Genomic DNA, 27,780 nt, shown 5'->3' on the forward strand with positions numbered 1-27,780 from the left:
GTCCATAACACAAAATAATAATAATACAATGCATGTTTTACAGTTATATAGTAAAGAAAAAAATGAAAATGTTTTTTTCTTAGAAATTTCAGCAATTTTCTTAATATCACTAAAATCCATTGGGAAAATGATTATCTGTAAATTTGTTTTCCAACTCTTGTATTTGGATATGGTATAGTATGGTGATGGTATAAAAGGAAATGCATTGAAATTTCTTGGAAAATATTTTTTTAGTTATATTAAGGTCTTAACCTCACTGTGAGACTTAATTGTTAGATGCCAAGTATTGCAGTTAAAAACATTCACAGATTTTTGATGACTCTGTACACAGCACATCCACCAGGTCAAGCCATAAAAGCTACGCAGTTTCCTTGCTTAGAGCTATACAACAACACCTGTCCTGTATTGGCCTGCTTGGCTTGCATGCCTGGTGTCACAGAAAGCAGGCAATTTTTTAGGCGACTGATTGGATCCATGGGATGGGCAGCCAATATATGGTAAGTCACAAAGGGAGGAGATGAGATTTTTGTTGTCAGTTAGTTGAAGTTGTCACCATTACTCTGTGGCAGTGAGTGAGGATGGGCACCATATATGTAAGGTGAGTTAGCTATAGTCTACTGTTCGTTTGCTATAAAATAGGATGAGCATTAGCAAATTCGAAAGAAAGAATGATGGAAAATAGCAAAAGTAACAAATAATTTTCAGTTATTTCCTCCTGATTTAAAAAAAAAATTGAAAACTCAATTTAGAAAAAAGAAAAAAAACATTGTACATTACACTGGTATATATTCTCAAGTTGGGGTTTTGGAGTAAATAAATTATAAAGTTTTACAACTTTCAGAAAACTCAAACCATGTAATTCATTTTATATGCCAGTTTTTTCATGGAATTTTCACAATTTATCCAAAGCTGGTAAGATGTTGAAGAAGGATATGATATATTGATATTGTACAGTTTTGGATTTGATAGTCCACTGAGAAAATGAAAGTTGATAAGTTACTGGGAGTTAATAAGTGAGATGGCATGTTATCATTTTACTAGATTTTCGATGGAGAAATTGGATTTACTAAACATGTCCAGTGCATATCACTATAGATATCAGCATTTTCTTTGTTCAAAAAGTGGTTCTATGATACTTTTTAATGTAAGTAAACTTGACATTGACACTGAACACAATGAGGATAATTTGTGTAACTAAAAGGGGCCTTAGCAATAGTAGGGTTCAATAGTCTGAAGGTTCATTGGTCCGAATGTTCACTAGAGAACCTTTGGACCAATGAACCCTTGATTTAAAAACCGATGAAAATGTTACCATTTTTTGGACCAATGAACCTTTAGACTATTGAGATGTCCTCAATAGAAAGGGACAAACATGGACAGTAAAAGATGGTCATCAGTGATCATCTCCGTTTAACTGGTTCCTGTCATGCAATGCTCTCATCTTGAGGTAATGTCTTCTCATTTGTTTATAACATACAAGGAGATTTAAGGCTTTATAAGTCACCCCAGATAACCCTAAATGTCATGACTTAGGGTGTATTCCCAGACACAATCTATCCTCGTGGGGAGCCTCACTAGATTACTGTCAGATAATCTGGCTTAAATGTCCGTCCTGCCTACTACAAGCTGTAAGGGGTAATTAACTTTCGTGCCCGCTCGGCTATTTAGCGTGAACTCCCAGGGAGTTAGGTCGATCTAGTTTGGATCGATCTAATCTCTGGGAATGGGGTCTTAGAATAAAATCTGCCCAGAGTATGGTCAGAAATGATGGCAGACTGGCAGTTGCTGTCCATCTAAGAAATAAAAGCCAACAGGATTCATTCAGAGACACATATATTTATATGTATTCTCATAAATTCTATCAAGTTAATATTGCACAACAGTACAAATCTTCATGCTTTGGATGTGGGCCATTCCATGGTACCGGGTATTTGGTCCGCAGACCTCAAAATTAAAAAAAAGAATCCTACTTATAAAACTTATATTTTCTGAAACCAGACACCTTAAGAGACCAGAATTCAAAAGAAATTTTAGGTTTTGATGATTAATTTTGATTTTATTGACACTTTTATCTGGAAAACTTATAAAATAGTATTACGGAAGGACATTTTTATTTCTGATATATTTTTCATAATAGTCATCATTTTAAACAATAAAGGCTAAATACATTAAATATAACTTATTTCTTACATTAAGTCAAGTGCATTAGATAAAAAAAATATTTGATTATAAAATTATGGATTAATTAATATCAATTTGTCCTTCCGTAACATTTTTGGTACCTATTTTTTAAGTTTTCTCAGTAACTACAAAAGCTAAAAACTTATAACTTCATATTCTCCTCAACCATGATATGGGCCAACAAAATACAAAAACATTTTTGCTTAGAACCACTTCGATAAGAAATTAAATCCAAATTTATAAGCATTAAACATGACACCTAGCACATATGAGGCATTTTGATTGGACAATAACAGGTCATGTGACCAATGAGCCCTAAACCTTTATGACTTTGAAGATAATCTTGAACTTAAATGCACAATTATTATATATAGAAGCATTTTTAAATTGAGAAACATTTCATTTGAATGAATAATTCTGAAGTTATTATAATTTAGACAATTGATTATATTTATAATTAATAAATTTGGTAAGATTTTCTCTTACTGAGTAAATGTCCCAATATTATTTAAAGAGCAGAGCAAATGAGGACTTATATTATAGTAAAAAATAGTAGCATGTTTGAAGATGAAATATATTACCATGGAAAGACATGTTTACCTTTGATATTATCCATCAAACTTATGCTGGTATGTATTCATAAAATATTATTATTAGCCTTGTTTTACATTTTATTTAGCAATGGACAAAACGTCCTTCCGAGACGCATCCTTCTGTAACACCTACTTGATTTTTTTATATGCAAAATTTTCAAATTTATTTTTTTTCCAAAAAAAAATTTTTATGTATTGAGAAAGTAAAATAATCAAATATTCATATTTTGAATTGACTTTAAAAATATCTCCACAGATAGAGCAGAGTTTTGGTGTTGAAGTTGAAAGTTAAAATTCCATGTCCATTTCACGTCCTTCCGAGCCGCTATTTATTATAATTTTTTCGTAACTATAATTTTTTAAACCTAATTTTTTGCCTAATTATAACTTATATATAGAGGAATAAACATACCAAAAATGGACCTTCTAACTTTTTTACTTTTTTTAATATTTTCATTTGAAGTGTCAAATGTCCTTCCATAACAGCAAAAAAATACCACGGAATGGCCCATGTCACTTTTGCAATGGTTTCTAAGAAGACTTTTCTGGCACATAGAGTTTAATCATTTATGCTGAAAAGTTAAGCCTTTCTTATATAGGTTTTTTTAGTTTCAAATGACATCATACAGTGCCAGGTTTACTTTAGCCTATATCAGATGATTTCCATTGATAAGCAAATGTAAAGTGATATGATGGAGCTATCATAATAGATGACCTTGTCATTTAACTATAAAGTTTTTTCATTTTTTCAGGAGCTTTATAGCTCTCATTCTGTTCATATGTACAGCATGGATAAGTGTTGAAGCAGTAAATATTGGTAAATACAAATACTTTAATAAACTTTTTTCAACAATAAATAATCTTTCAAGCGATGCTGATAAATTGAAAAACAGGAAAAAATGAACAGTATTATTGAACCTAAGGCCCCACTGATCTAATTTTCTGGATGACATCCATGAGCACATTGCTTTTCACTTGTTAGAATGAGAAAATCATTTTCTTTCACACTGAGAAAAAATCCATACTAGTATACATTCAGAATAAGACAACTAGAGTCAAAACTATGTAGTGTATCTTTTAAGTAATTGTTAATCAAAAGATTTGTATTTTCCAGCTGTTTACTGCAAAAACAAGATTGGTCTGTTTGCCAGCCCTGATGGTTGTGACAAGTATGTGGTGTGTTTCAATGGCTTGGGTTGGCAACAGCCATGTTTAGATGGACTCCATTTTGACAAGACAACGAAAGTGTGTACATTTGCAAGCACTGCAGGTTGCCAAGGTAGGTTTCCAAAAGCAGTAACAATGATTGTGGATCTAGTACCTTGACTACTTTCTCATTGGTAGCAGCATCTCACTACAGTGCCTGTTGGCTAAATTCCCATTCCATGTACAGGGATGCATTTAGCCAATATCACTGTTATTGCGGTCTTTTTTATGGTGGCTTCCTGTAATCAACCAGTTACATACAGCTCAGGTTTGGTGGAGGGAACTACTTTATTCCCACTATCAAATTTATTCCTTCTCCATGCTAATTTTAATGAGTAGTGTACTTAAGCCTTGTTTGTTTACTCTGGGCCAAAATGACTGTAGGGCTGTATTCAACATGAAAAAAACAGATTAACTTTGCTCATTTTCTTTTATATATATATATATATATATATAGAGAGAGAGAGAGAGAGAGAGAGAGAGAGAGCGAGAGCCTGTGAAACTCTGGAGTTGGGGTTGATACATGTCTTGTGTTATTTATTTATTTATTTATGAATTTTAATTGTGCATAAAGGCTCCAGACAGTTGAGCACTCTGTACCACACACACACTTGTTTTATATATATACATCCTAACCATTAAAAAACAGTCATGTCTTTCATGTCTTAAGTGCAAGTGTGCAAGCCCCTGACAGGGTCAATGTATAAATGTGAAAATTTTTGTTTAGGAGTAAAATTGTATAATATTTCTGGGAATGTACACTGTTTCTCAAATACCCAGTTTTATTTAATAGTTATATGAAACTTGACATTTTTTAGAGAGAAAATCATCTTTTTTTATTTTTTATTTATTTATTTATTTATTTATTTTTTTTTTTTGCTATGGCATTTTAAAGGTGGCTTCTGGACTGAAACCCACTTATTTAAGATAAAATAACTTTATTTGATATCTGTGGGCCCAAAGTTTAATGTTATAATGGGAGAAGAAATAATCTTTCCGCACATTTCCAACAAAATTGATGCAAGTAGGCAAGTTGGTTCACTGTGTATTGGAAGCCTTCATTGAAATTAACTTGGCCTATATGTGAAGTTAAAATAAGACACACATTGTTTTCTGAAAGATTTAGATAAAAGATGAAGTATGATAGTAAGCAGAACTTTTTGATCTCAGAACTAACTGGTCCAACAACATGTACGGTATATGCATAACAATTTTCTATGCTATAACATGATGGTATTGCATGCATTGAAAAGACAATGGCTCTTTTCACAATGTGCGTTACACATATCGTTATCAAATTACTTAGACTGGTCTTTACATGTAATATTATATAATTATGCTATATGGGGTTACTGATCCCTTTCACAAATTTGCTTTCAGCTGCTCAGACCAATCAAAATGAAACCAGTTAACAGGCAGTGTCAAGTGCAGTCATCTTGTATATTAGTTCACCTAATCTCAGTAAATTTGAGGTTAGGTGAACTATTATAACAGTTACTGTTTAGAACGACTGGAACTGGCATGGGCATTTGATGTATGTTATGCCCAAATCATTTGACCAGGTTTTAATAATAACATTTTCAGAAACATTGGTTAAGTTGAAAAATTCAATACTCTGCAAATTTTCATATATTCAAATAAAGTAAGTTGTTTCAAAAGTTGGCTACAACAGAAGTGCATATTGTTCACACTATTTTCCAGTATAATGCTGATGGTACATTTTCATGCATGCAGTACTTGCAGTATATCTTAACATTTAAATTAAGTCAGTTTTTGTCCCCGCCTTTCAGAATCCAAGCTCATCAAAAAAAATCCCCAAACTATGCCATGCCATATGTTTAATTAACATATGGGAAGATGTACTGCCACCTATGTGAACAGTGATTAATAATTTTATAGTTTTAAAAATCAAAATGATTTTCACCATCTACTCCTTTTGCATACATGGAATTCAAATCTGGCCAGTCTGGGATTATGGCAATCACGTTGTAACTGAGGTTATTATCATATATAAATGACAATTCAAATGGAAAAAAAAGAGACATAAATCATTTTTCTAGGTGACAGATGACCCACTGAGGAAAACAAAATTTCTCATCTTTCACCTGAAAATAAAAAATTGTCTTTGTTTCTTCATGTTTTTGTCACAAGAGAAAAATGATGCATAAAGTTCTTTATCACTTTTCACTTTTCACAGATTATACATTGTTGTCATTATTCATTCTTTTTGCATGCATGGAATTCAAATTTGATGTCATGGTAAATTATGGTAAAACTGTTGTATCTGTGGTTATTATCATATATAAATGACAATACAAATGGAAAAAATAGAGCTTAGACAATTTTTCAGTTGACAGATGACCCACTAAGGGAAACAAAATTTCTTATCTTTTACCTGAAAATATAAAGTAGACATTGTTTCTTCATTATTTTGTCACAAGAGAAAAATGGTGCATAAAAATCTTTATATCAGAAGTACTATCAGTTTTCATCTTCTTTGATTTATTGACCATTTCAAGCATTTTCCAACATTCAGGAGCAAAAACTAGAGGGCTGCTGCTTGTTCTCTTTGTCTTAATTTTTATTCTCCTTGAAGAGTTTGAAGAAATAATTGATAGTAAAAAATGTCTTGGAATAAAATGCTGTCAAGTGTCCTTTTTATTTATCAGTCTTTATAATTCATGTTTTTTCAGAGAAATGCTGTCATATGATGGTTTTATATCTACCAAACTCAAACATCTATGCATAGTATTTCACTGAGTATTTTTACAATATAAATTGTGATTTATTGTTTTCATGCAGCTGTTACATGCTGCCTGTCATCTGCTGCATGCTCAGATAATTTTTTATTATGATGTAAGCATGACATAGAGACAGAACAGAGATAAAACACATGGTAGTGAGGATAACATCATTTTCCATTCAAAAAACCATCTATTATTGTTCTTGTTACCTATGTCTAGAGTTTAGTTGATGGGAGACATGAAGTTCTCTGATATTGCATTTTTCCATTAAAATTTACTGATCACATAAATAATGAGTGCATTTAATTGTTATATATCAAATCTGCTGTTCATATGTTTATTGATGCATTACAGGATCAAATTAACTTAATAGTTATGTGAAGGACTGTTTGGCTACTCTGAATATTTTGATATTGATAAAGATAATATTTCATTTAACATCTCAGGCATGGAAAGTCATGTGTGTGTGTGTTTGTGTGTTTGCTAACATTATAAACCCAAAAATCTTTTACCCTTTCCAACCTACTACCAGGCAGATTAAAGCATGTAAAGTGTAATTTTATCAAACAGATGTCATTGTTATTAGTGAGCTTAATTTCTAAACTGACATCTGAAAGCAGCACATGAACATTTGAATGCCCCACCCTAGTGTCACTTAGCAGCTGTGCATAGAAAATAGAATAAGAATAGTACATCCCAGTCTGTCACATATGAGTAACTCTTTAAACAGGATGTAAAGTTTAACCTTCAGGCCTTATAAACGAAACAGCCTTTGGCATTCTCAAGCCTCTGGTTTGTGATTGCAAACTTCTAATAAAACTCAAACCATGATTTCATGGCTCAAACATAAAAATAGTGGTTGCAAGCACCACAATGCAAATTGTGAATCATTCATCCACTTACAGTATATACCTGCCCACTTGGTGCCAGAGATTGTCAAGAATGCATTGCTCCGGATCCTGTATTGAAAATAGTTCAGGGCTGAGAAAACAAGCCAGTGTATGCAAACAGTGAAAAATTCAGCTGAAAGCTGGCCAACTTGTTTGTACTCTTTTATGTGTTATCTGTTTTATATCATAAAGTTCTATATACACAGCTTTCACAATTAATATTTCAGTTTTTTTATAGTCATGATAGCTATGGTACCATTTGAACATGAGTGTATTGTAAAATGTTCATGGTAGGAATGTTTGAAGGGACTAATAACAGACTATCAATTTCAATGCAGTTTTCATTCAGTTGGCTCAACATTTCACATCATACAAAATTTATTGATTTTGGTTATTTTACTTAGCAACCATCATTCTATCAAATTCTCAACCCAATGAAAATAAGTATTTTAAGATAAAAGTGAAAGAGCTTTAAAAGAGACATCCCTCCCTTTGAATTTCACTAAGTGAAAAAGAATGCTCATTATTTTTACAGTGCACAGCTTCTCTGCATCACAAAGAAACCAAGGTGATTCAAGTTGACAAAAAAGTCTACATCTACAGTCTCTTTATTTTGTGATAACTTAAAGTTTGATTTTTATAATTTCTCCTCTAGTACCAGCTCCAGCAGTGGAGGTCAAGGCTGTGCCAACACTACCTCCTGCAACAACAACAACAACAACATTGACAACTGTTACAGAACCAAAGACAGTAGATGGTAATGTATTTTGCAAATTTACGTATGAACCTGTGCATGATAAATTGTGTTATGTTTTCTATATGTTTTATGTTTAGTAATTTAAGGCATCAGTTTTCACAAGTCATTAAATTGTGTGGTCGCCTTATTTTAAAGCTTAAAACTATTTGATTTATATTTACTAATTCATGGGGTTCAGGTTCTTAAAGTTAACTAATTGATTAAAAGTAGTGAGATACAAAATTCACTTTCCAATGAAGAGCAACATAATTAATACATATGACATGCAAGTACATTTTGGATTGAACTCCATTTTTAGAGTAGTTATTTTAATTGTTGATAAAATGTCTATACATAATTAAAATCAGGAAATTTTCAGAAATCCTCACCCAGAATACTAACATAAACAGCAGTAACTACTACAAGTATAGTGAGAATGAAAATGGTAACCTAGATGAAAAAAGTGCTGCACAGTTTGAAAAACAAGACGATGAACTTTCTGACATTGTTTTAAATGACCATCAAGGAACTCATGGGTCTTTCTCAGGCCAAGATAGTTTACAAAACATTCCACATCCAGTGACAAGCTTTTCTTTGCAAACGTCACCTTTTTCTACTCATCAGACAATTAATGGCAAGCCACATTTTTTACACCCAGCAGCAAAAGTTTCAATAGAGCCAGTAGGCTTTATTGGCTATCCAGCTCAGCTTGTACATAACTGGAATACAATTGATCACCAATACAGGGTTGTTCATGGATCACAATATAACCCAAAAAATATAGAAATATATCCTACTAACAACAATGGTGGTGGAGGTGGTGGTCACAGATATAACCCAAGACCTCTTGCATCAAGCAGCTTTCTACCAAAACATTCAGACCCAGGAGGACAGCTGCATCCATTTGAACAAGGAGGAGCACATGTAGGGCCAGGAACAAATAGGCAAGAAGGAGATATTGAGAGACACCATGGAGGCATAAATAACCCACAAAGGGACATAAATAGACCACATAGGGGCAAAAATAGACCACATACAAATAAACATAGGTCTCGGAGCAGCATAAATCATACTCCCAGAGGCACAAATAGACCTTACAGAGGCAGAAACAGACATGGCCCCCATTCTAAAAGACCACCTCCTGAGGTGTTCCAGCCCCCTGAAAATCTGAAAGGTGGTTTTGGTGGTCAAGACCAATATAATCCACCCAGTATACCTGTGTTGAAGGATATGTTCAATCTACCTGTGACACCTCCTTTTGGACCCCCACCTCACCCAGACTTTGTGGGACCACTGATAGATTTTGGGGGACCCATTCATCTTTTGTTTAATGGTGAAGGTATGGCTTAACCATGATACACTGTACAGTAGCATTATATACATGTTGTGCATGAAAATAGGGTTAGTCACAGAAAGGAATTTACATTAAACGCACTATTTGTCTTCAGATCTTAAGCCACTAAGAACCAAAAAACCTTTTTCAGGTTCCATTGACAAACAGAGTATATTGAAGTAAGATGATTTTGTTAAGACATACAATTGGACTTCCCCCATGTCTCTCAATGCTGCTGTCTAGGTTTCTGTTGCCTAAAGCAACTTTTTTTGAGTTTGTGTTTTGACATTTAGCTGGCAAAAATGGGTGTTCACTGTTTCGTAATGGGGAGGGCATCATTTTAAGACTGTAAATTTTGTAATTTTTGATTGGAACAAGAGGTATCATGGTAATAACTCGTAACAGAAGTTTAAGGGTTTTTTTTATTATTTTACTAAAGGCTTTGACTCCATTTTAAAGTTATAGTCAATTAAGTTACTAATCCTTATTTGCTCTGGATGGTTTATTTACTAATGTAATAACATGCTACTTCTACATAACAAATATTCCAAATGTAACTCAACAACAACCTTCTTTCCACAGAGTTGGTGTCAGAAGCCCAGAGGCAATTGGATGCTGCTGCCAGGGAGTCCAGACTATACTTGGACAGTAAACTGGCAGATGAGGCCGAGAGGGTTAGGTCAGGAAGAGGTAATTGTATTTTAATGAATATGGCTATGTTTTTTGTCATATCCATCTTATGTTCAGATCATAAGGTCTAGTAATTTTGTTGATCTTATTCCACTAGCACATCACCATTAAACACCTAGCAAAAAGGGTCAGTGCCAAATTAAGATCATGTCTCTTTGAGAATAGGGCTAATAAGAGTGACAACATTTAACATCTAATTTTAAAATATTGATTGATTACGATTTTTTCTTAAATCTCTCAGGATTTGTGGATTCCAAGTCTTACCAGTATGTGTCTGCCTTCAGCAATGCCAAACCATATGTGAAACAGTTGTCTTTTGTGGCTGACATTCTGCTACAAACATGCAGGATTATCAAGGAGAGGTGATGGTTTGAACATATGTTGATTGGATCAAATGATTATTTTTGCTTTTTGTTCTCCATGAATTAAAAGCTATTTAAAGGCTAAAAATGAAGGATGACTTGATAATACAAAACATTGTTATCCATTGATCAGAAAGTCTCTGTTACCTGATTGAGATAGCAAATTATTTCTGAATCAGTTATATAATTATGGTTTTCATCAATTACCTACACTTCTTAAGAAGAAGATGCACAATTAGTATATGCTGAACGTGTATTAATGCATGTATTCAAGGAATAAGCCCAGCTGATAGCTAAAAAATATAACCTTTCACTGTACCAATAGGTTCCACATTGACAGAAGCCAAATATTAGATGTGATGACAAGGATCCCCAGCCCAATCCCACCCAACCCCAATGTCCACCTTCCTGACACCCCATTATCCAGACCAAGTAGGGATGTGTGTCCATACCCCAAGAACTTCCAGTGTGATGACCAGTACCGTTACAGGTCATTTGATGGGTGCTGTAACAACCCTCAGTACCCAGGTTATGGCCGCGCTATGATACCTCATGCTAGGCTGGTGGCTCCACAGTATGGAGATGGCAAGTTAACAGTTTATGTCATGCAATGTACTGTTTTTTTTTTAAGGTTAAAGGCATTGAGCGTTAATTTGTTTTGTCAAAGAAAACCATGATCTCTTCTTAGCTACTAAGTGTCTGCATGCAATCTTAAGGTCATAAATGTACATGTAATTTGGTGTAAAAACTGGATAATAAAATATTTACATGTTTTACTAAAATTAAGAAATTTTGATGAGATCAGAAGATATTATTATAGGAATTGAATCTTTATAAAATCAAACAAAGAATATATTATCTGCCATCTTTAAAAGTAATATACTAAGCATTGCTCTTAAAGGTGTGTGAATAAAAATAATCTTATATCCATACCCTTACAGGTGTTGATACCCTGAGAAGAGCCAAGAATGGGCAGGAACTGCCAAGTGGACGTGAAGTGAGCCTCCGTCTGTTCCAGGATATAAACAGACCCAGTAATATCAATACCTTGATGGTAATGACCTTTGGACAGTTTGTTGACCATGACTTGAGCCGCTCAGCTGCAACCAAAATATCAGTAGAAGCAAGTGGTAAGTAGATTGCTTAATATAAGCTAATATCCTCATGCTCTTTCCACCTGATACAGTTTCTTTTTTAAATCTTAACATAGTTAACAGTATTATCTCCTTGTTAGGTAATTAAAAATTAAATTTTCACTTCTCAAAGGCAAAAGTACCTTATTACAGTATCTCAAAAACTAATGGAAATTGCATTCAATTTGTTTTTGCACAGACATTTTGCTTCACAGAAAAAACTGTTTTCACACTCCATACACCTTTAAACATGGATATCAGTATATATGGACAGAAAGTGATGACTACCCAAGTAAATCAATCCAAGATTTTGAACTTTTGTCTACTGCAATTTTTCTATAGACCTTTCTTACTTAATTTTCCTTTTATTTGTTTATGAAATGCAATTCTAGCATAGTGCACATAATCTTTTCATTGCTTTGGAAAAAAAAATCACTTCAGTATTTTGAATTTCAATTTGGCAAACTGTTTGATTATTTTAACTCAACATTGGTTTGTAAACCAATCAGTCTGTTACCAGTGAAAATTGTATTTTAGTGTGATATCAGAGAGAGAGAGAGAGAATTAATTGATGACTTTTAGGATTACTGATTAATTGTGTTAAAAAATTGTCACATTCATGTGGTACGGTTATCAATTAAATCACAGTTATGTATTTTACAAATTAAGCAACAATATACTTAAATACAATCATTCAACATTACAAAATAATTGTATACTAATAAGGAATGCAAAAGATGATTAACTAAAACTATATTTCAAAGGGTTGGGGAAGATGGAAGAAGTTAAGTGTGGTTCTGATGGATGTGAAACAGGACAGAAAGGACTGGAAGCTTGTGTACCTATAAAGATTCCAGCAGGTGACCCAGACTTTGGTAATAAGAGGTGCCTAAAGTTTGTGCGAACACAGGAGGTGCCAGCCTTGGAGTGTGGCTTTGGTAATTAGGTTTAATTACATGATTCTACCGTATGTATTATATGATACATTTCTGGTAACATGAAGATTCAATGGATTATGATTTTATTGTTTCTAGATATTTAAATGTGCACCACCATTTATTGCTTCATTGGTCTTAAATCCTTGTCATGGATTAGTTCTTCCTTTCAATTTGCCTTTAAGTTAATATTTGGAATGTATAGCTTTATGTATACCATTTGTATAAGAGCTATATACTACAACTGATATCACAAATTAAACCATTGTTTAAGAAATAATTGTGCCTTCAGTTGTTTCGTAAAATTAAAAAAAACACCAATGATCAATGTGTGTGTGCATGCATGAGTGTGTGCATGCATGCATTCTTTCATTTATGCATGTGTGGATCATGACTTATTACTTCTCTGTCTTTATATTGTAAAGGATTTAGGGAACAGTTAAACCAGATTACATCTTGGATAGATGCTTCACAGGTCTATGGGAGCAGCAAGGAAGAATCTGATTCTATCAGAGAATTTTCTGATCCAAGTAAGACATTTTAAAGACAATTCAAAGCTTATTTATTTGCTTATTATAGAAAATGCAAGGATTAATTTCAACATTTGATTTCATAAAAATGTAACCTGTGTCCTTCTATTTTGTTTCTTTAGACTTTTGTATCTTTTTGCTTTGTTTTTCATAGGACGTGGGCGAATGAAGCTGACCCCTCACCCACATGGAGCCTCTTACAAGTGGCTTCTCCCAAAAGATGATGTGGACCTCTGCAGAGATGTGAATTCAACTATTAAATGTTTTATGGCAGGTGAAGGACACAATTTGCAATTTGTTTGTCATTTGCAATTTGAAAAAAAAATCATAAAGATTCTTTTAGAGATGACTTTCCAACTGGAAGAAATATGTAAATATTGAAACAGCACAACTATCTCAGTGTTACTTTCCTTTATTGTACACTTAGATTCAATACTTTTAATCAATATTTAAAAATCTACATGAATTTTCTAAAATTAACTCATTGGAATCAGTTATCCCATTTATTCCATGCCGATCTGATTTTGTCATGCAAAGAGCAAAATGATGAATGTGAAAGTTATAAATATTTTGCTTTCAAGGTGATGAGCGTGTAAATGAGCAAGCTGCCCTAACTGCCATGCACACCATCTGGGTACGTGAGCACAACCACATAGAGGACATGCTCTTCACCATGAATCCCCACTGGGGAGGAGAGAAGCTCTTCCAGGAAACCAGGAGGATTATTGGGGCTATGAATCAGCATATCATTTTCAATGAGTTATTACCAGTGATTCTGGGGAAAGATGTTATCAGAAGAGAAGGCTTGGAGTTGCAAGATACTGGGTATTATGGAGGTAGGTATTTTAGACAACTTACTGTGACAGAAAAAATCAGTCTATTGTAAGAATAATATGTGGTAGATCTGAAAAGAATAACAAAAATATGTAAGGAAGAACATACCTTGTCTATATTGAAATATTGTTTTAAAAAGATATCTGCACAATAAAATAAAAAAAAAAACTGATATCTTTAAACCAATCATTTCAGAGATTTTCTCAATACATTAAGGATACTCAGTCTTTGTCCAATTATCATTTTAGGTTATAATCCTGCAGTAGACCCAGGCATACCAAATGCATTTGCCACAGCTGCTTTCCGTTTTGGTCACACTCTGATCCAGGACATCCTCCCAAGGGCCAACAGGGACCACTCCATCACAGACAGGATCATGCTGAGTAGTGTAAGTGATCACCAAAGACTGTTCCAGCAGCTTCACTGATGTAAGGGACATGACTGCCCTCCTTTCACTTTCCTAGAACAATTTTGCATGCATGTAGTCATGCCTAACAGAAAGAGTAAAAATACTTCTAACCCTGAGTTCTCCTGTCCACGTTGAGTTGAAAAATCATGCAGCCACTTGTAGGAAGTGGTCACTGATGACATGCTGACTATAATATTGAACTACACATTGTCAACTCTTAACCTATATGTGGAAAACTGTTTGTCATTTGTAATCATAAATGAAAAAGTAATCCTTGATTTTACTTATATTTATATCTATTTTTAAATAAGAGTCAAGTTTGACTTTAAGGAATGGGGTAAATTGGTTTTGCAAGGGTCGCAATTGTTTATGCAAGTAATGGGGCACTTCTTCTTCATAAAAAAAGTTGATTTTCTTTTAAAACATACGAAGTATTTGAAATTTATATGTATTCTTATCTAGACACAAATTTTGATTATCCATGCATGTTAAGGGCATAATTATAACCTGTTTGCCTTAGGGTTTTTTGATTCTAGGTCATTGGCAATTAAATTTGTTCAGCTTAATAAAAGGATATTCAAATCTAGAAATATCTAAACATGTGCTTAATATTTTATTAGGCTTTCAGGCGTCCCGTTCATATCTATGATAGCTACCGTGGTGGTGTTGATTCCATTATTACTGGGATGTGTGACATGCCAGCACAGACTTATGACAGATTCTTCACTAAACAAGTCACCAGACATCTTTTTGCTGAGACACCACCTTTTGGACTGGGCATGGATCTAACAGCCTTAAATATACAGAGAGGCAGAGATCATGGGATACCAGGTATTCATTCATCCCTCTCTCTCCCTCTCTCTCTCTCTCTCTCTCTCTCTCAATGTTATCTGGAGTTGAGTAATCTACGTTAAGAGGAGGATTTGCATTCACTGGTATCTTGTGATTATTTTAAAACTGAGTGATGACATGTGACAGTTACATTGTACCAATTAAATATACTAACACAGTGTACTGGAATGATGTCATTCTAGGTTACAATTTCTACAGAAAGTTCTGCGGTCTCAGATATGCTCATAGCTTTGAAGACTTTACCTCAGATTTTGCTGATGCCAGCGTGATTCAAGAATTAAAGAAACTGTATAAGTAAGTACCCTAAATTCATTTGTTAATACAAATCTGCAGTTTAGACATATGTCATCTTTACTGTACAAGTAAACTGATTTAATGATGCTAATTAGCAGTAGGTTAATTTGCATTTTATATTTTCATCAGTATGGTATCAGAAACAAATACAGAATGATTATAATGATCAGTGGTTAATCTAATATCTTGCCTTGTACTTTTATATGCACTTTTTTTCTGAAGGCCTGTGGCCTTCAGATTTAGAATAAGCACAAACTTCATAAAGATCAGCCTACATGTACCTATACACATGTAGTAGCTAAATTAATACATAGAAGTACTTTTATGATATATACAATTTAACAGGGACTACTTAAAACCAATCTTCATGAGGAAAATTAATTAAATGGTAAACACTGATTTCAGGCACCCAGATGATGTGGACCTTTTTGTTGGTGGCATCCTGGAGACTTCTGTACCTGGAGGCATCGTTGGTCCAACCTTTGCTTGTATCATTGCTAGAACCTTCAAAAATGTAAGAGATGGGGATAGGTTTTGGTATGAAAACCCAAATGCAGAAGGATTTACCCCAGGTAACTAAGCATAATATGAAAACTATTGACACATGTTACCATTATCATGTCGAAATTAGTTTTTTATTTTTGGTGGAATGGATATTGTCTCTGCCTCTAGAATATTGAAAACAAAAAGGTGTTTTTTATTTTTCATATTCTGAAAAATGCAGTTATGTACTTTTGTCTTTTGTGATGCTGGTTGTCTTTCATAAAACTCCTTATTGCATCTAGGATCATTTTGGGAATTGTAATATTCATTATATAATCCTCTTACTTATTATACAAATCTGCTTTTTTCAGCACAGCTTCAGGAGATCAGAAAAATATCTCTTGCTAGGGTGGTTTGTGATAATTTGGACAACATTGACACCATCCAGCCCTTCATCTTACTTCAGCCCTTCAAGGCTGCTTTTGAAAACTTTGATGTTGAGTAAGTAAAATATCTCATATGCAGCCATATGGCCTTCCGAGTATTTTGCATAGGGATGAGATTTTTCCAACTCTCGGCAGATTTCTGATTATTTGGGCTGGTATTGGTGCTTGCAACAGTAAAAAGATTTTCCGACTATCGGCAGATTTCCGAATTTATGGGAGTCAAAAAATCTCATCCCTGATATAAGGATACAGCCTTTACATGCCTTTTCCCATTTTCAAAAAAAAAATCACAAACTGAGATCATTTAAAAGTTTCATAAGATGTGGCTCTGCATGTTTGATATCTGGTTTTGATTATAAGACATGCACCTAGTTTTGATATGAAGTTTCTGGATGAAAAGATGCTTGTTAGGAAATACTATCATATACATTGCAGCTAGTTCTGACATTTACATGTAAATGTCAGAGAGATATACTCATATGTAAATTAATTTTCTCTATCCTGTCTTTATTTGAGAAATGTCAAAACATATTGATTTCAATATAGTCCATTGATTTTTAAAAATTGCTGAAATTGCTTTTATTTGAAAATGTGCGATTCATTTCATTTTTGGTGTTCATCTATAAAGGCATGCAACATGGTTTAACCTTTATATAGCAAAAAGAATGATTTTTTCTCTTGAAAATGTAACACCCTTCTCTTAGTCACCAATGAACATACTATATCCAATATCACTAACAAGTATTTGATCTATAGGCCTGTTTTTAAGTTCTAAGTTTCTAATTTTTGAGTTTATCTCTTTAATCTCCATTGAGATGGAGGTGGAAAATGGTGAATTATTGTTGTGACAGTTAGAATTTTAAACTCAAAAATGGGTTTATATATGTACATGTTTATAGTATTTTTCTCAACATCTTTGGATAAGGTATACTAGTACATTGGAGATTATGGGAAAATTGATGAACATATATTGTATTTTTGATTTTTGAGTAATTGTGGTAGTAGAGCTGGAGGTTCTGCAGATTTGCTTAGAATCCCTTCACATTCACACCTATGTCTATGTCCATGTCTAACATGTCAACCTCAACAAAGCGTATTCAGTCATCTGAATTTGAAGTTGCCCTTAAAGTTTTTGCTATATTGTCTTTCCATGTAAGACATCACACATAATGGGCGAGTTTCTTATATTAGTGTTTGTAAAAGGGTTACAGACGTTGCACTTGTTTTAAATTATGGAGAATCCCAATCTAGTGATAACACAGTGCCTAATTTTAAAGAAATGTTGACTGTCAACTTGTTGCACTACTTCAGATTTCCAGGTTTCCATGTTTTTTTAATACATTTTTTCAAGTTCAAATTCTAAATGGAAAGTGCAGAAGCTTGTGTGCATTGCTTCGTTTAAACTTCAAAGACATATGTACAAGTATACATTCATCTTGAGGTGTCTAGGACTATTTGTGTTCTTGTATTTACGTGGAAATACATGCTGTTGTGTCAACTACAATAATTGGATTCTTCCTGAGCCAAACCTCTTGTGTCAACCTCGCATTTTTTAAAAATTTGGCATCAATGTTTATGCAGAAACCAAAAACTGCTGGTAAATTAATTATCTTTTTATCTTATTTTTGACATATGCTTGTTGTTATTCATGTTGGAAATGACAATGCATTTTGTGAGTTATTGACCCTTTTATTACATGGTAGTAAGGAATGATGAGGGTTCTCTGCCTGACAGAACCTCTAGCTCTATTCTGTTTTAATGCTTCACTCATATACCAAAAGCATTTGTTTTGGTCAGTTAAGTACTTGCTTTATCCATTAACAAATTTTAATTATACCTTTGGTGTTAACTTGTCAATCTGCCCTTTTTTGTTAACTGTTTTACTGGTCTACAATACTTTTCATTGGTAATTATACTGGAGTCCCAAATTTGATTGCTGCTAACAGCGGAATTATATTGAAATTATGTTTAAAATTTATGTTTTATTATCACATATAAATGATGATTAAAATTTGTCCTTTTGAGATTTTTTTATTTTCATTTAGATTGTAGACATTGCAATCATACTAATGTAAAACAGTTAACAAAAAAGTCTGACCTTACTGACTTCATATTATTAATCACCAATTATTCCATATTTATCTTTATTTATTATATTTATATGAATAAATATATGCCCCTCCCAGGCGTCCACTATTTGATGAAGGTGACTTTTACCACAAACCTTATGGAAGAAATTATAATTTCTATAAACCTCGCCAACATTTCCATAAACCGTAAGTCTAATGCTTTTTCTAACAAGTTGAATATTATATGGTTGCAAGCTTTTGTTGATATTTTTTTCTTATATGTCTTAACTTGTCATATATCTGTATAACTTGTGATGCACGTGTGCACACACACACACACACACACACACACACACACACACACATATACTTTTATACTAAACAGATTTCTATATATACAGAGTACTGCTGTAATTATTGTAGTGAATGTTCACATTTAGCCACATCCCATTAAAGCACAAGCTTTCATATTGAAATGAAAAATTCACAGAGAGCATTTGTTACAGTATCAGTTCGAATTAAGCTTTCTGCACATACAGAAAAGATTTTGTTTTGGCAAGGAAGTTGTTATTACACAAAAGATTCTTGCTATGTACTAAACCATACATTAAATTTGGATAATGAGGTAAATGTGAAGGTGATGCACATCTTTTTTTTCTCTCTAAACAATTAGTAACTTTTTTAACACTTCTTAGCTTTTTACTAAAAGAATCCATTTTGTAGAATCTTGATGATCATAAAAATTGATCTTTGTCTTTCCCTGTGTTCCTCAGCGCTGCCTCCAAGGCCGGCATCCCTCAGACATTATTCAGGAAACTGTACCAGGGGGATTTCAACAAGAGGGTGTCCTGCAATCAGATACCATATGTGGACCTGACTGTGTTCATGGACACATTTTTCAGTATGTACTTAGTGTATTTTTGTTTTGTTATGTTTACTTTGTTTCGTAAATTTTTTCTCTAAGTGTACTTTTAGGTATTGCTTATTGATTTCACCTTTTACAATATATTTAATTTATCAAAATGTTCAACTCTTTTCAAATTCCCCAAAGTGTTAATTTTGATGTGATACCTTCAAGGATGAACCCAGGTTTCACCATGCAGCTGGTTGTTCAAATGCTAAAAGATTACTCTCACACGTTCTCTGATTGATAACTTCATCTGCTGATTCCAAACATAGAAATCAAAATGAATTTGATTTATCAGAAAGAGAATATACATGGAAATCTTAGATCAAAATGAAAGTCTTTGTAGCAGTATGCAGGAAAATGATAAATATTTTTGAAAGTGAGATACTCTGCTTTCAGCATGATAATAGATACCATGTACTGGCAACAGAATATTGATCCATTGTAAATATCTACTTATGACAGTTGAGCAACAATTATTTGGTCTTTTCTAAGTACATTATAAAGGGTCCAAGAGTCTAATCAAACCTTTTTTAAGTTGTGTGTGAATCGTGAAATACAAGGTAGTATCACTGGTGGAAATAAATGAATATTCGCTCTTATGGCTTAAGGTTGCAGACAAGGTTAGACAAAAACTCCTAAATTACTGTGACAGTCTAAATGCCTTGCCATCACACAAATTTCATTTTACCAATGATTCGGTTATAATTGGTGTATAAATCACAAAATCAGTTTCTCAAATTTCTCTTTTAACTGAGCATCCACAAAGTTCAACACCATTCCAATGCCAGTTTAATAACATCATTGAGTACATCAAAACTCCACCAGCAATTTTTCTTAAAAGCTATAGTTCAGATGTTATCGTTAAAAAGGTGAAAATGCCTTTGTTCAATGAATCATTGTTATTAGGGGCTCATAACTCCTAGACAGAAACATTTAAACCAAAATGACTGCACAGGAATGAAGCCCAGACACTTGTCGTCATCTGTCCCAATTTTATGCCTCACACAGATTGCTATCTCACCTCAAAATTAAATTGATGATAAAAGCTCCAAGGTACTTATATTATAATTATGCTTATGCTTAGCATTGAGAAATATTAACACTGATATTTAATATTTTCAAGGGAATTTTTATGGTTTTTAATTAGCAAAATGGTAGATGCATTATTGAATAATTAGATGCATGAAAAACATCATTTTTAGTATTTTGATGATCATAAACCCTGTCAGTAACATTAATGAAGCAGTAATGATTGAGTTCATCCAAAGGACACCTTTGTAAGTGTAGCAGTGAAGTGTGAACATTTCATTTTCTTACAGAAAATGGTACATTGTCAGAATACACTGTTGAGCCTATGGTTCATTTGACCAAATTTATGTAGATGTGGTATACATATGTTTAATATGTTAGTTAATTTTTCATCGATTATGTCAAGAGAATACCGGTATATGAAGATTTCTCTCCGTTCCTTCCTGGTATTCAACTTACTGGAGTACCAGAAACAAATGTATACAACATAACAAAAGTGCCTTGTGTACTTTCATTTAATGTTGTTCATGCTTGTACATCCAGTTGTTTTGGCTTGAGTCCAGTTTTCTTAGAATTCATTAGTACACATTCATTTACATTGTTTGCCAAGATTATTCCCGTTGAGAATGCCATAATTGTATTCCAGGTTCAAGGTTTGGATGGTGGCCTTCACCTCAGATGTGTTATTTTATTTCTCTATCCTCTTTCTGTGTGTAATCAACATGGTTCTCATGTGATGATGTACCTATAGTTTTGTAAAAATTGATTTTCTAGCCAGTTTCATCCCATGTATCAAATATTGTTTCTAGGTCATATCCATGATTTATTAAAGTGTCAAGTCAATTATATGGTAAAATGATATTGATTGCTTTTAAATGAGGTTGGGAACAGAGTGCTCAACAGTCCGGAGCGTTTGTACACAATTAAAATAAATAAATAAATAAATAAATAAATAAATAAATAAACAAAAGACATGCAATAACCACAACTCCGAGTTCAATCAATCATTGTTATCCGATCGTCAGGAGGTTTATTTGAAAACGGTTTTATTAGCCGTTTTACGTACACGGAGTGACGACACTTACGTTGCACGCCGTGTTAGTTACGTCACCTGATTGCATAGATGCTGATTTCTTCTTTGCGGCGCTGATTTCTTTATGATGTCCCATCTAATGTCATACTGGGTTTTATTTTCTGTTAATTTCCAAATGTATTTGGATAACTCAGTATCTGCAGCATATTTCTTGTCTCTAAATGACTTGGTGTGATTATTGTATCTCAACTTAAATTGCCCACCACAAAGACCTATATATTTCATGCATTTGTCCTTAGTAGTAACTGATGCTTGGTACACAATGTTGCTAGACAAACATTCCCCTCTCAAAGTACACTTACTTGGAGCTCTACAATTACATTTCTTATCTTGATTGTTAACTGACATGTTTTTGAGAAATTTTTTATTGTGACCGTGAATGATTTGCTGCATGTTTTTCATACAACAGTAACTAACTTTTACAAACATTTCCCTCGCAGAAGCAAGCTTTACCAATAATTCAACAGATCGACTGTAAAAGCGCCGCAAAGAAGAAATCAGCATCTATGCAATCTTTGCCTGGACGAAAAACTGTTAATAATGATAACACCAGATACTCTAAATAAAAGAACTGAAATAATTACCATGTGTCGGCATAAGGTGATATAACTAACACGGCGTGCGATGTAAGCGTCGTCACGCCGTGTACGTAAAACGGCTAATAAAACCATTTTCAAATAAACTTCCTGACGATCTGGAATACCTTCTGGGTATGCCCGTGAAACTCGGAGTCGGGGTTATTGCATGTCTTTTGTTTATTTATTTATTTATTTATTTATTTATTTTAATTGTGTATGTATATATATATATATATATATATATATATATATATATATATATATATATATATATGCATGTTTTAGAAAAATATATTCTTTTTTTAAGGGTTTTAGTACAGGTTACAAAAATTTGAAGATATCAGAATGACTGAAAAATCAAATAAGGAATCCATTTGTGCCCATTGGCATGCCTATTTACCTACAAATTAAATCGTGAAGTTAGATCTTTTCCCCAGTAAGGCATGAAATTGAATTGTGTTTCGTGATATAATGATTCAAGTGTATGTGGTGAACCATGCGGATATCTGGTAGCATGTTTGAAAAAACAGTTGATGCTAGACTTGTTAGATTACTAATTTCATTGATAGGGGGTCTAATTTGTGTTTAATGCAAGTTATCAAAGCCTTTCTCTTGTGCTCCACTGTGCATCAGTTTTGCACATCTCTCCATTGGAGAGAAGTGTGGATAATGAAAATGCTTCATAAGCGATAAAAACTTGGAAAACAAAATTTTAAAAATAAACTTTTTTCCCTTAATACATATTTTCTATAGTAACAAAACTTACATGGGCACTCATCACTTTCCAACAATGTATGTTTGTTAGATATTCTGCATGAAGAACCAGTTTAGGTTGCGGAGACAATGAAAATGTTTCACGTGTGAAGAAAACTTGGAAAACGTATTAAGAAATTGAGGAAAAATGTGTTTTCCCCCTAAAACATGTAATCATAGCAATTATATTCACACTGGTACCATCACTTCCTAACTGTCTATGTCATATACACTGAAGTCTATGTTTAAGGAGGTATGCAAACACTTCATTTGTGAAGAAAATTGAAAATGTGCAAAAACAATGCAATTTCCCATAGGGTTTTGTAGAAATTGAACCCAAAGTTCAAACAACCATAGAAAAGGTACTTTCACTGCTTCTGTCCACCATTGTCCAAATTAACTGACAATTCTAACATTGCCCCAATATCTACTATATCTGTCCCTTATTTTACTCAGCTGTCAGTTTTACTAAATTTGTACTCAATTTCTTCAGAATCTAAAGGTTGCTTCATTTTTCCACCCCAAATTCATACATGTAACTTATTGTGAAAATAGATGTTTCAAAATATGCAGTTATTCAGAACATGATTTCAGTTTTCAATTTTACTTACAAATCTCGGGTTTAGTAAGCACAAAAAATTACTGACCTCTAGTGACAGTAAGTCAATTATCTGCAAGAAAAAAATTGGACTTTCACAGCCATTGATGATGACATTCATTGTGCATGGAAACAACTTTCTCTCCTGAGCTTTATAAAACTTTAGCATTTTGTACCCCACCTACATCAGAGGTCTGTGGAGGGTAGCTAGGGAGCCTCAGAAAGATAATGACTATGATATCTGTTATCAGCATTTGTCCATTCATGTGCTCAGCGGGATTGTACTGTTAACTGTAACTTACATATTGAGGTGGCTTGTTAGGATTCAATACTCTGAAAATCACTATAGAAAAGGGATTCTTGTATACAAAACACAGTTTGCCCAACAGTTTTATCTATCAATTATTTTTAGCCTTTAGTGATAAAGTCACTTCAATAATTTTGCTTTATGTATCTTCTGACAGTTTTATCAAAAGTAGCTTTTACCTCTTTTAAGAAAATATTACCAGGTCACATGGTAGTAACAGTGCAGATAATGCACTGTCAGGCAGAAACAATCACTGAATTTCCCCTTTTGATGAGGATGTGCACTTTTCCACAGTTTATTTAGATTTTCTTAAGCTCTGTTATCAACCACATAAAGGCACACTCTCTGCACCAATTGCATATTTTCCTCATTACTCTACAACATGTTGCTGCATCTACCAAGTGGGCTCTAAGAATTATTTCTACAGATCATTCACCTCCATTTGAGTAATAGTACACGGTAAGACAAGTATATATCTGTTGTCTGTAAGATATGACTTGTAAATTGTTATTGCCATGACCTTAACTCTCAGATGCCAGAGTTTGAAGCAATTAATTTCTATTGCAATATTCTCATCTTTTCTTGGGAAATCGAAAAATTTATAATGACGGTGCTGTGTTTTCATTTCATTTTCTGCTGTTTCCTGCAGATAGATTATATCACTTCTTTCAATACTTCTTACCTAACACTAATGGACTAAGGTGGGTTTTGTAGATACAGTTCAGCAGGGAATGCATATTGAAAATGAAATAATTTTCTTAGTGAGGAGATTGGTATATCTGTTATTATTGACTGAAAAATATTGTTGCTGATGCTTTTATCATACTACGTAAATATCAGTTTTCTTCTTTAATAATCTGTACATGTATAAGTTATTGCATGTTTTTTGCTTTTTAGGAACAGACATATTTCCTGTACCAAACTGTTTTTCCTTATTTGTCGGATATGCTGATAAAAGCAGTGCATGAAAGTGGTTCTTATTTAAGAATAGTACTTAAAATTGTACTTTTATAAAACAACAAACCAGTAACTTAAGTAATGATTGGAAAAGACTAGCACTGGAAAACATCTGATACATGTATGTGTCTTTCTCAGATACATGTATCATAAACATACAATTAATAATTTGGTTGATAGAATCATGACTCTTGAACTGTGAGTTAAGAAAGTCATTGTAATGAAGATCTGAACTTTGCCATTTGATTTGTATAAAATTTTGTAAAAGAGAAGTATTGGGTGGTAAATTGTGTGGTAGGTCAAAAGTATTGAGCCAGACCAGCCTTAGACAAATTCTTGTCTGCTTGAAGTGCATGGCCTTTTTCTGATACAAAAACTTAATATGTAATTGTATCCTTAAAGAGCAAGAGGTATTTGAAAGGTCAAATGAGACACATTAAAAAAGATGACACACATGCTACAATCTTTAATTGGCAAGTTGAAAATGCTTCATGTACCAATTATACTGTTAGTTGAATTACAGGCTTATGGTTTCTTGGCCTTTTGATAAACAGTACATTTAGGTGGGGATATTCGTGTAGCAATCAGTTTGAGAAGGAAATTGCATTGTTTCCTGGGGGCTTACTAGTAGTTTTATTAATTGAAGCAAATGCCAGTGTGTTCAAATTGCAGAGCTGTTGACAGAACTGTGACAAGGGATATGAAATATGACAATATCAAGATCCTAGATCAGGCACAAAAACAATGCAGGTACAGATTCCATATCTGTTTGGATTTAACTGCATTAAATTTGAGTTTCTCTAAATGCATGTTTATATTAGTATTGTGTTGCCATAGGGATTTTTCCAAGAACCGATCTATTAACCAGACGAGTGAAGTGGTTTGGATTTTGTTAATATTAATTAGACTCTCTCACATGGGAAGTGAGTGGACAGTAGATGCAATGACTTGAACCACAATATCATGTTGCTATTTGTGTAATATGAAGACAAAAAAGAGGGGTGTCATTGCACATTTGAGTCATATACTGTATATGTGATGTTTGCCATAAGTAATTTTTCCATAATGGTTTATATCACTTTTTAATTAATATTGATTTCTTTCCATATTTGAGGGTTTTATAGTTCAAATAACAAAAATGATGGGGCAACTCAAAATTATGCAAATATTACACAAAATATGTGCATCAATGATGTGACTCAAATTTGGTAAAATGACCAGTTGTCAGTTCCTGTTTCAGACTCCTTGTATTCATCTACTTTCTTTCATTCAGTTGGTTTTCATTTATTGATACTTGCACACCTGTTATGAGAGTATATCTGTTATAAAATTGAGTTTCAGTGTCCCCTGATTGATTTTGAAATTGCAACTATACTATTTCACTTTTAAAATATATTTATTCCTTGAATTATAAACAAACTAGTTTATTATATACATGTTTATATAAATATCTTCATTGCTTGTTATATATAGTTTCCTTGTACAAAAAATTACATTTTGTTTGCTAATGTTTAAGGAAATATTTTCTTTATTTATTTTCAGAAAAATAGTCCTACATTAAAAAGGGATATAACAGCCGATGAGGCCTCTCTGCCCCATGCGGTATTTATATATTGAAACCACTTATACACACAGGCATATGGGAGCTGCAAAATAGTTAAGGAAATGTGAAAGGCTCACAGAACCACAGGGATCAAGATATTGTCGGCAATCTGTAAAGGCTTTCTGTATTTGAAAGATGCACAGCATGGTACATAGGGTATTTCCATACTGCTGTCAGATAAAATTTACCTTTCAGACATATCATTTTATTTTGCAATTTTTTATTGAAAGCAGTGAGTGTTCATCAAATCATTTTGCTGTTTTCAACTCGCTAAAGTTATTTGGTGCAGAAATACCAGGAACAGCATTCACAGGAGAGTTTTGATCAAATATTGTCATATCCTTCTTTGGAGAAAACTACTATCATAAAGAAAATCTTATTCTTTTGGACACCAGAAACATGATTTGTAAAGTAAATTTATCTGAAATCAAATGGCTATTTTCGGAAGTAATCTTTATTTAAAAAAGCTTGGTGGAGGTGCTAAAAACAAGTACTGTGAAATAGTTTTAGAAAACATATTTGGAATAAAGGCTTTGAAAATTGAAAATGTTTTTCCCTTTTGCTCATTTACAGTTGGACGGATAATAGTATGTGCAGATTTTTATTAAATCTTTTGTTTCCTTTTAAAAGTACAAATTTGTTACAGAAACAGATTTAAGGTTGATCATCAAATGCTGATGATACAAATGTGAAAAAAACTGTTGGAGAATGATATGCCCTACAAATGACAACGTATCAAAGTCTAGTCACAAAAACGGTAAGTAGCACGTGCGACCTCTTCTGGCTGTCACCAGGCCTTTCAGGAGACATGGCATTCCTTCTGACAGGTTTATCACAATGTTAAGTCGGGGATAGCAGTCCAAGCATCGGCCAGAGCTTGTCGGTGTTAGTTCAGATTTGTCTGCAGCTCCAGTAGAAGGCTGATTAAGCAAGTATTTAATACAGTTAAATAGTCGCTGATGAGAGGCTTGCTGCTGGTGCGCAAGAACATACATAGTCTCATATAAATTAAGTGGTTTGATTAAGCCAATATTCAATCTGCGCCATTCAGAACTTCCTTGTAGTTTTTAAGCGAAACAAATATGCGGTTTGGTAGACATACAGGTAGGGTGATCAGGCACTGAAGCGTCGGCGACCACATGGATATATCAAGAAGTTGTTACAACTTCTTAGATATATAAAGCTATTCAGAATATAACAAAAGTCGTACCATTCAAATAGGGTGACGCAGA

At 33.4% G+C, this 27,780-nt stretch overlaps 1 protein-coding gene across 4 annotated transcripts; it reads left to right on the forward strand.

Annotated features, from left to right (window-relative positions):
- The first annotated feature begins 74 nt into the window (after nt 1-74).
- LOC106167389 (immunomodulatory peroxidase) lies at nt 75-27,095 on the forward strand. Of its 4 annotated transcripts, none has more exons than XM_013546171.3 (21): nt 75-497; nt 3,527-3,591; nt 3,889-4,053; nt 8,270-8,371; nt 8,730-9,689; nt 10,266-10,373; nt 10,615-10,735; nt 11,061-11,320; nt 11,677-11,865; nt 12,633-12,806; nt 13,229-13,333; nt 13,488-13,607; nt 13,915-14,169; nt 14,416-14,555; nt 15,197-15,407; nt 15,611-15,722; nt 16,128-16,294; nt 16,577-16,706; nt 18,838-18,927; nt 19,494-19,621; nt 26,488-27,095. In XM_013546171.3, the coding sequence occupies exons 1-21, from the start codon at nt 277-279 to the stop codon at nt 26,493-26,495; spliced, it is 3,831 nt and encodes a 1,276-aa protein (XP_013401625.2). In that variant the 5' UTR covers nt 75-276; the 3' UTR covers nt 26,496-27,095. The 4 variants fall into 4 exon arrangements, with proteins under 4 accessions (XP_013401625.2, XP_013401626.2, XP_013401628.2 ...); XM_013546173.3 differs by having other exon boundaries at nt 497-598; XM_013546172.3 differs by lacking the exon at nt 18,838-18,927 and having other exon boundaries at nt 77-497.
- Nucleotides 27,096-27,780: the final 685 nt, after the last annotated feature.

The sequence above is a fragment of the Lingula anatina genome, chromosome 1, assembly GCF_051362555.1.
Source record: "Lingula anatina isolate TDL-2025a chromosome 1, LinAna3.0, whole genome shotgun sequence".
Lineage (NCBI taxonomy): Eukaryota > Metazoa > Brachiopoda > Lingulata > Lingulida > Lingulidae > Lingula > Lingula anatina.

What these genes read in the sequence shown, in the direction of transcription:
- LOC106167389 (XM_013546171.3), top strand. Translation starts at nt 277, where the DNA reads ATGCCAAGTATTGCAGTTAAAAACATTCACAGATTTTTGATGACTCTG. An exon ending in TATTAAATGTTTTATGGCAG is followed by an intron (nt 13,608 to 13,914) that starts GTGAAGGACACA and finishes TTTGCTTTCAAG; the next exon opens with GTGATGAGCGTGTAAATGAG. An exon ending in ACAGGATCATGCTGAGTAGT is followed by an intron (nt 14,556 to 15,196) that starts GTAAGTGATCAC and finishes ATATTTTATTAG; the next exon opens with GCTTTCAGGCGTCCCGTTCA.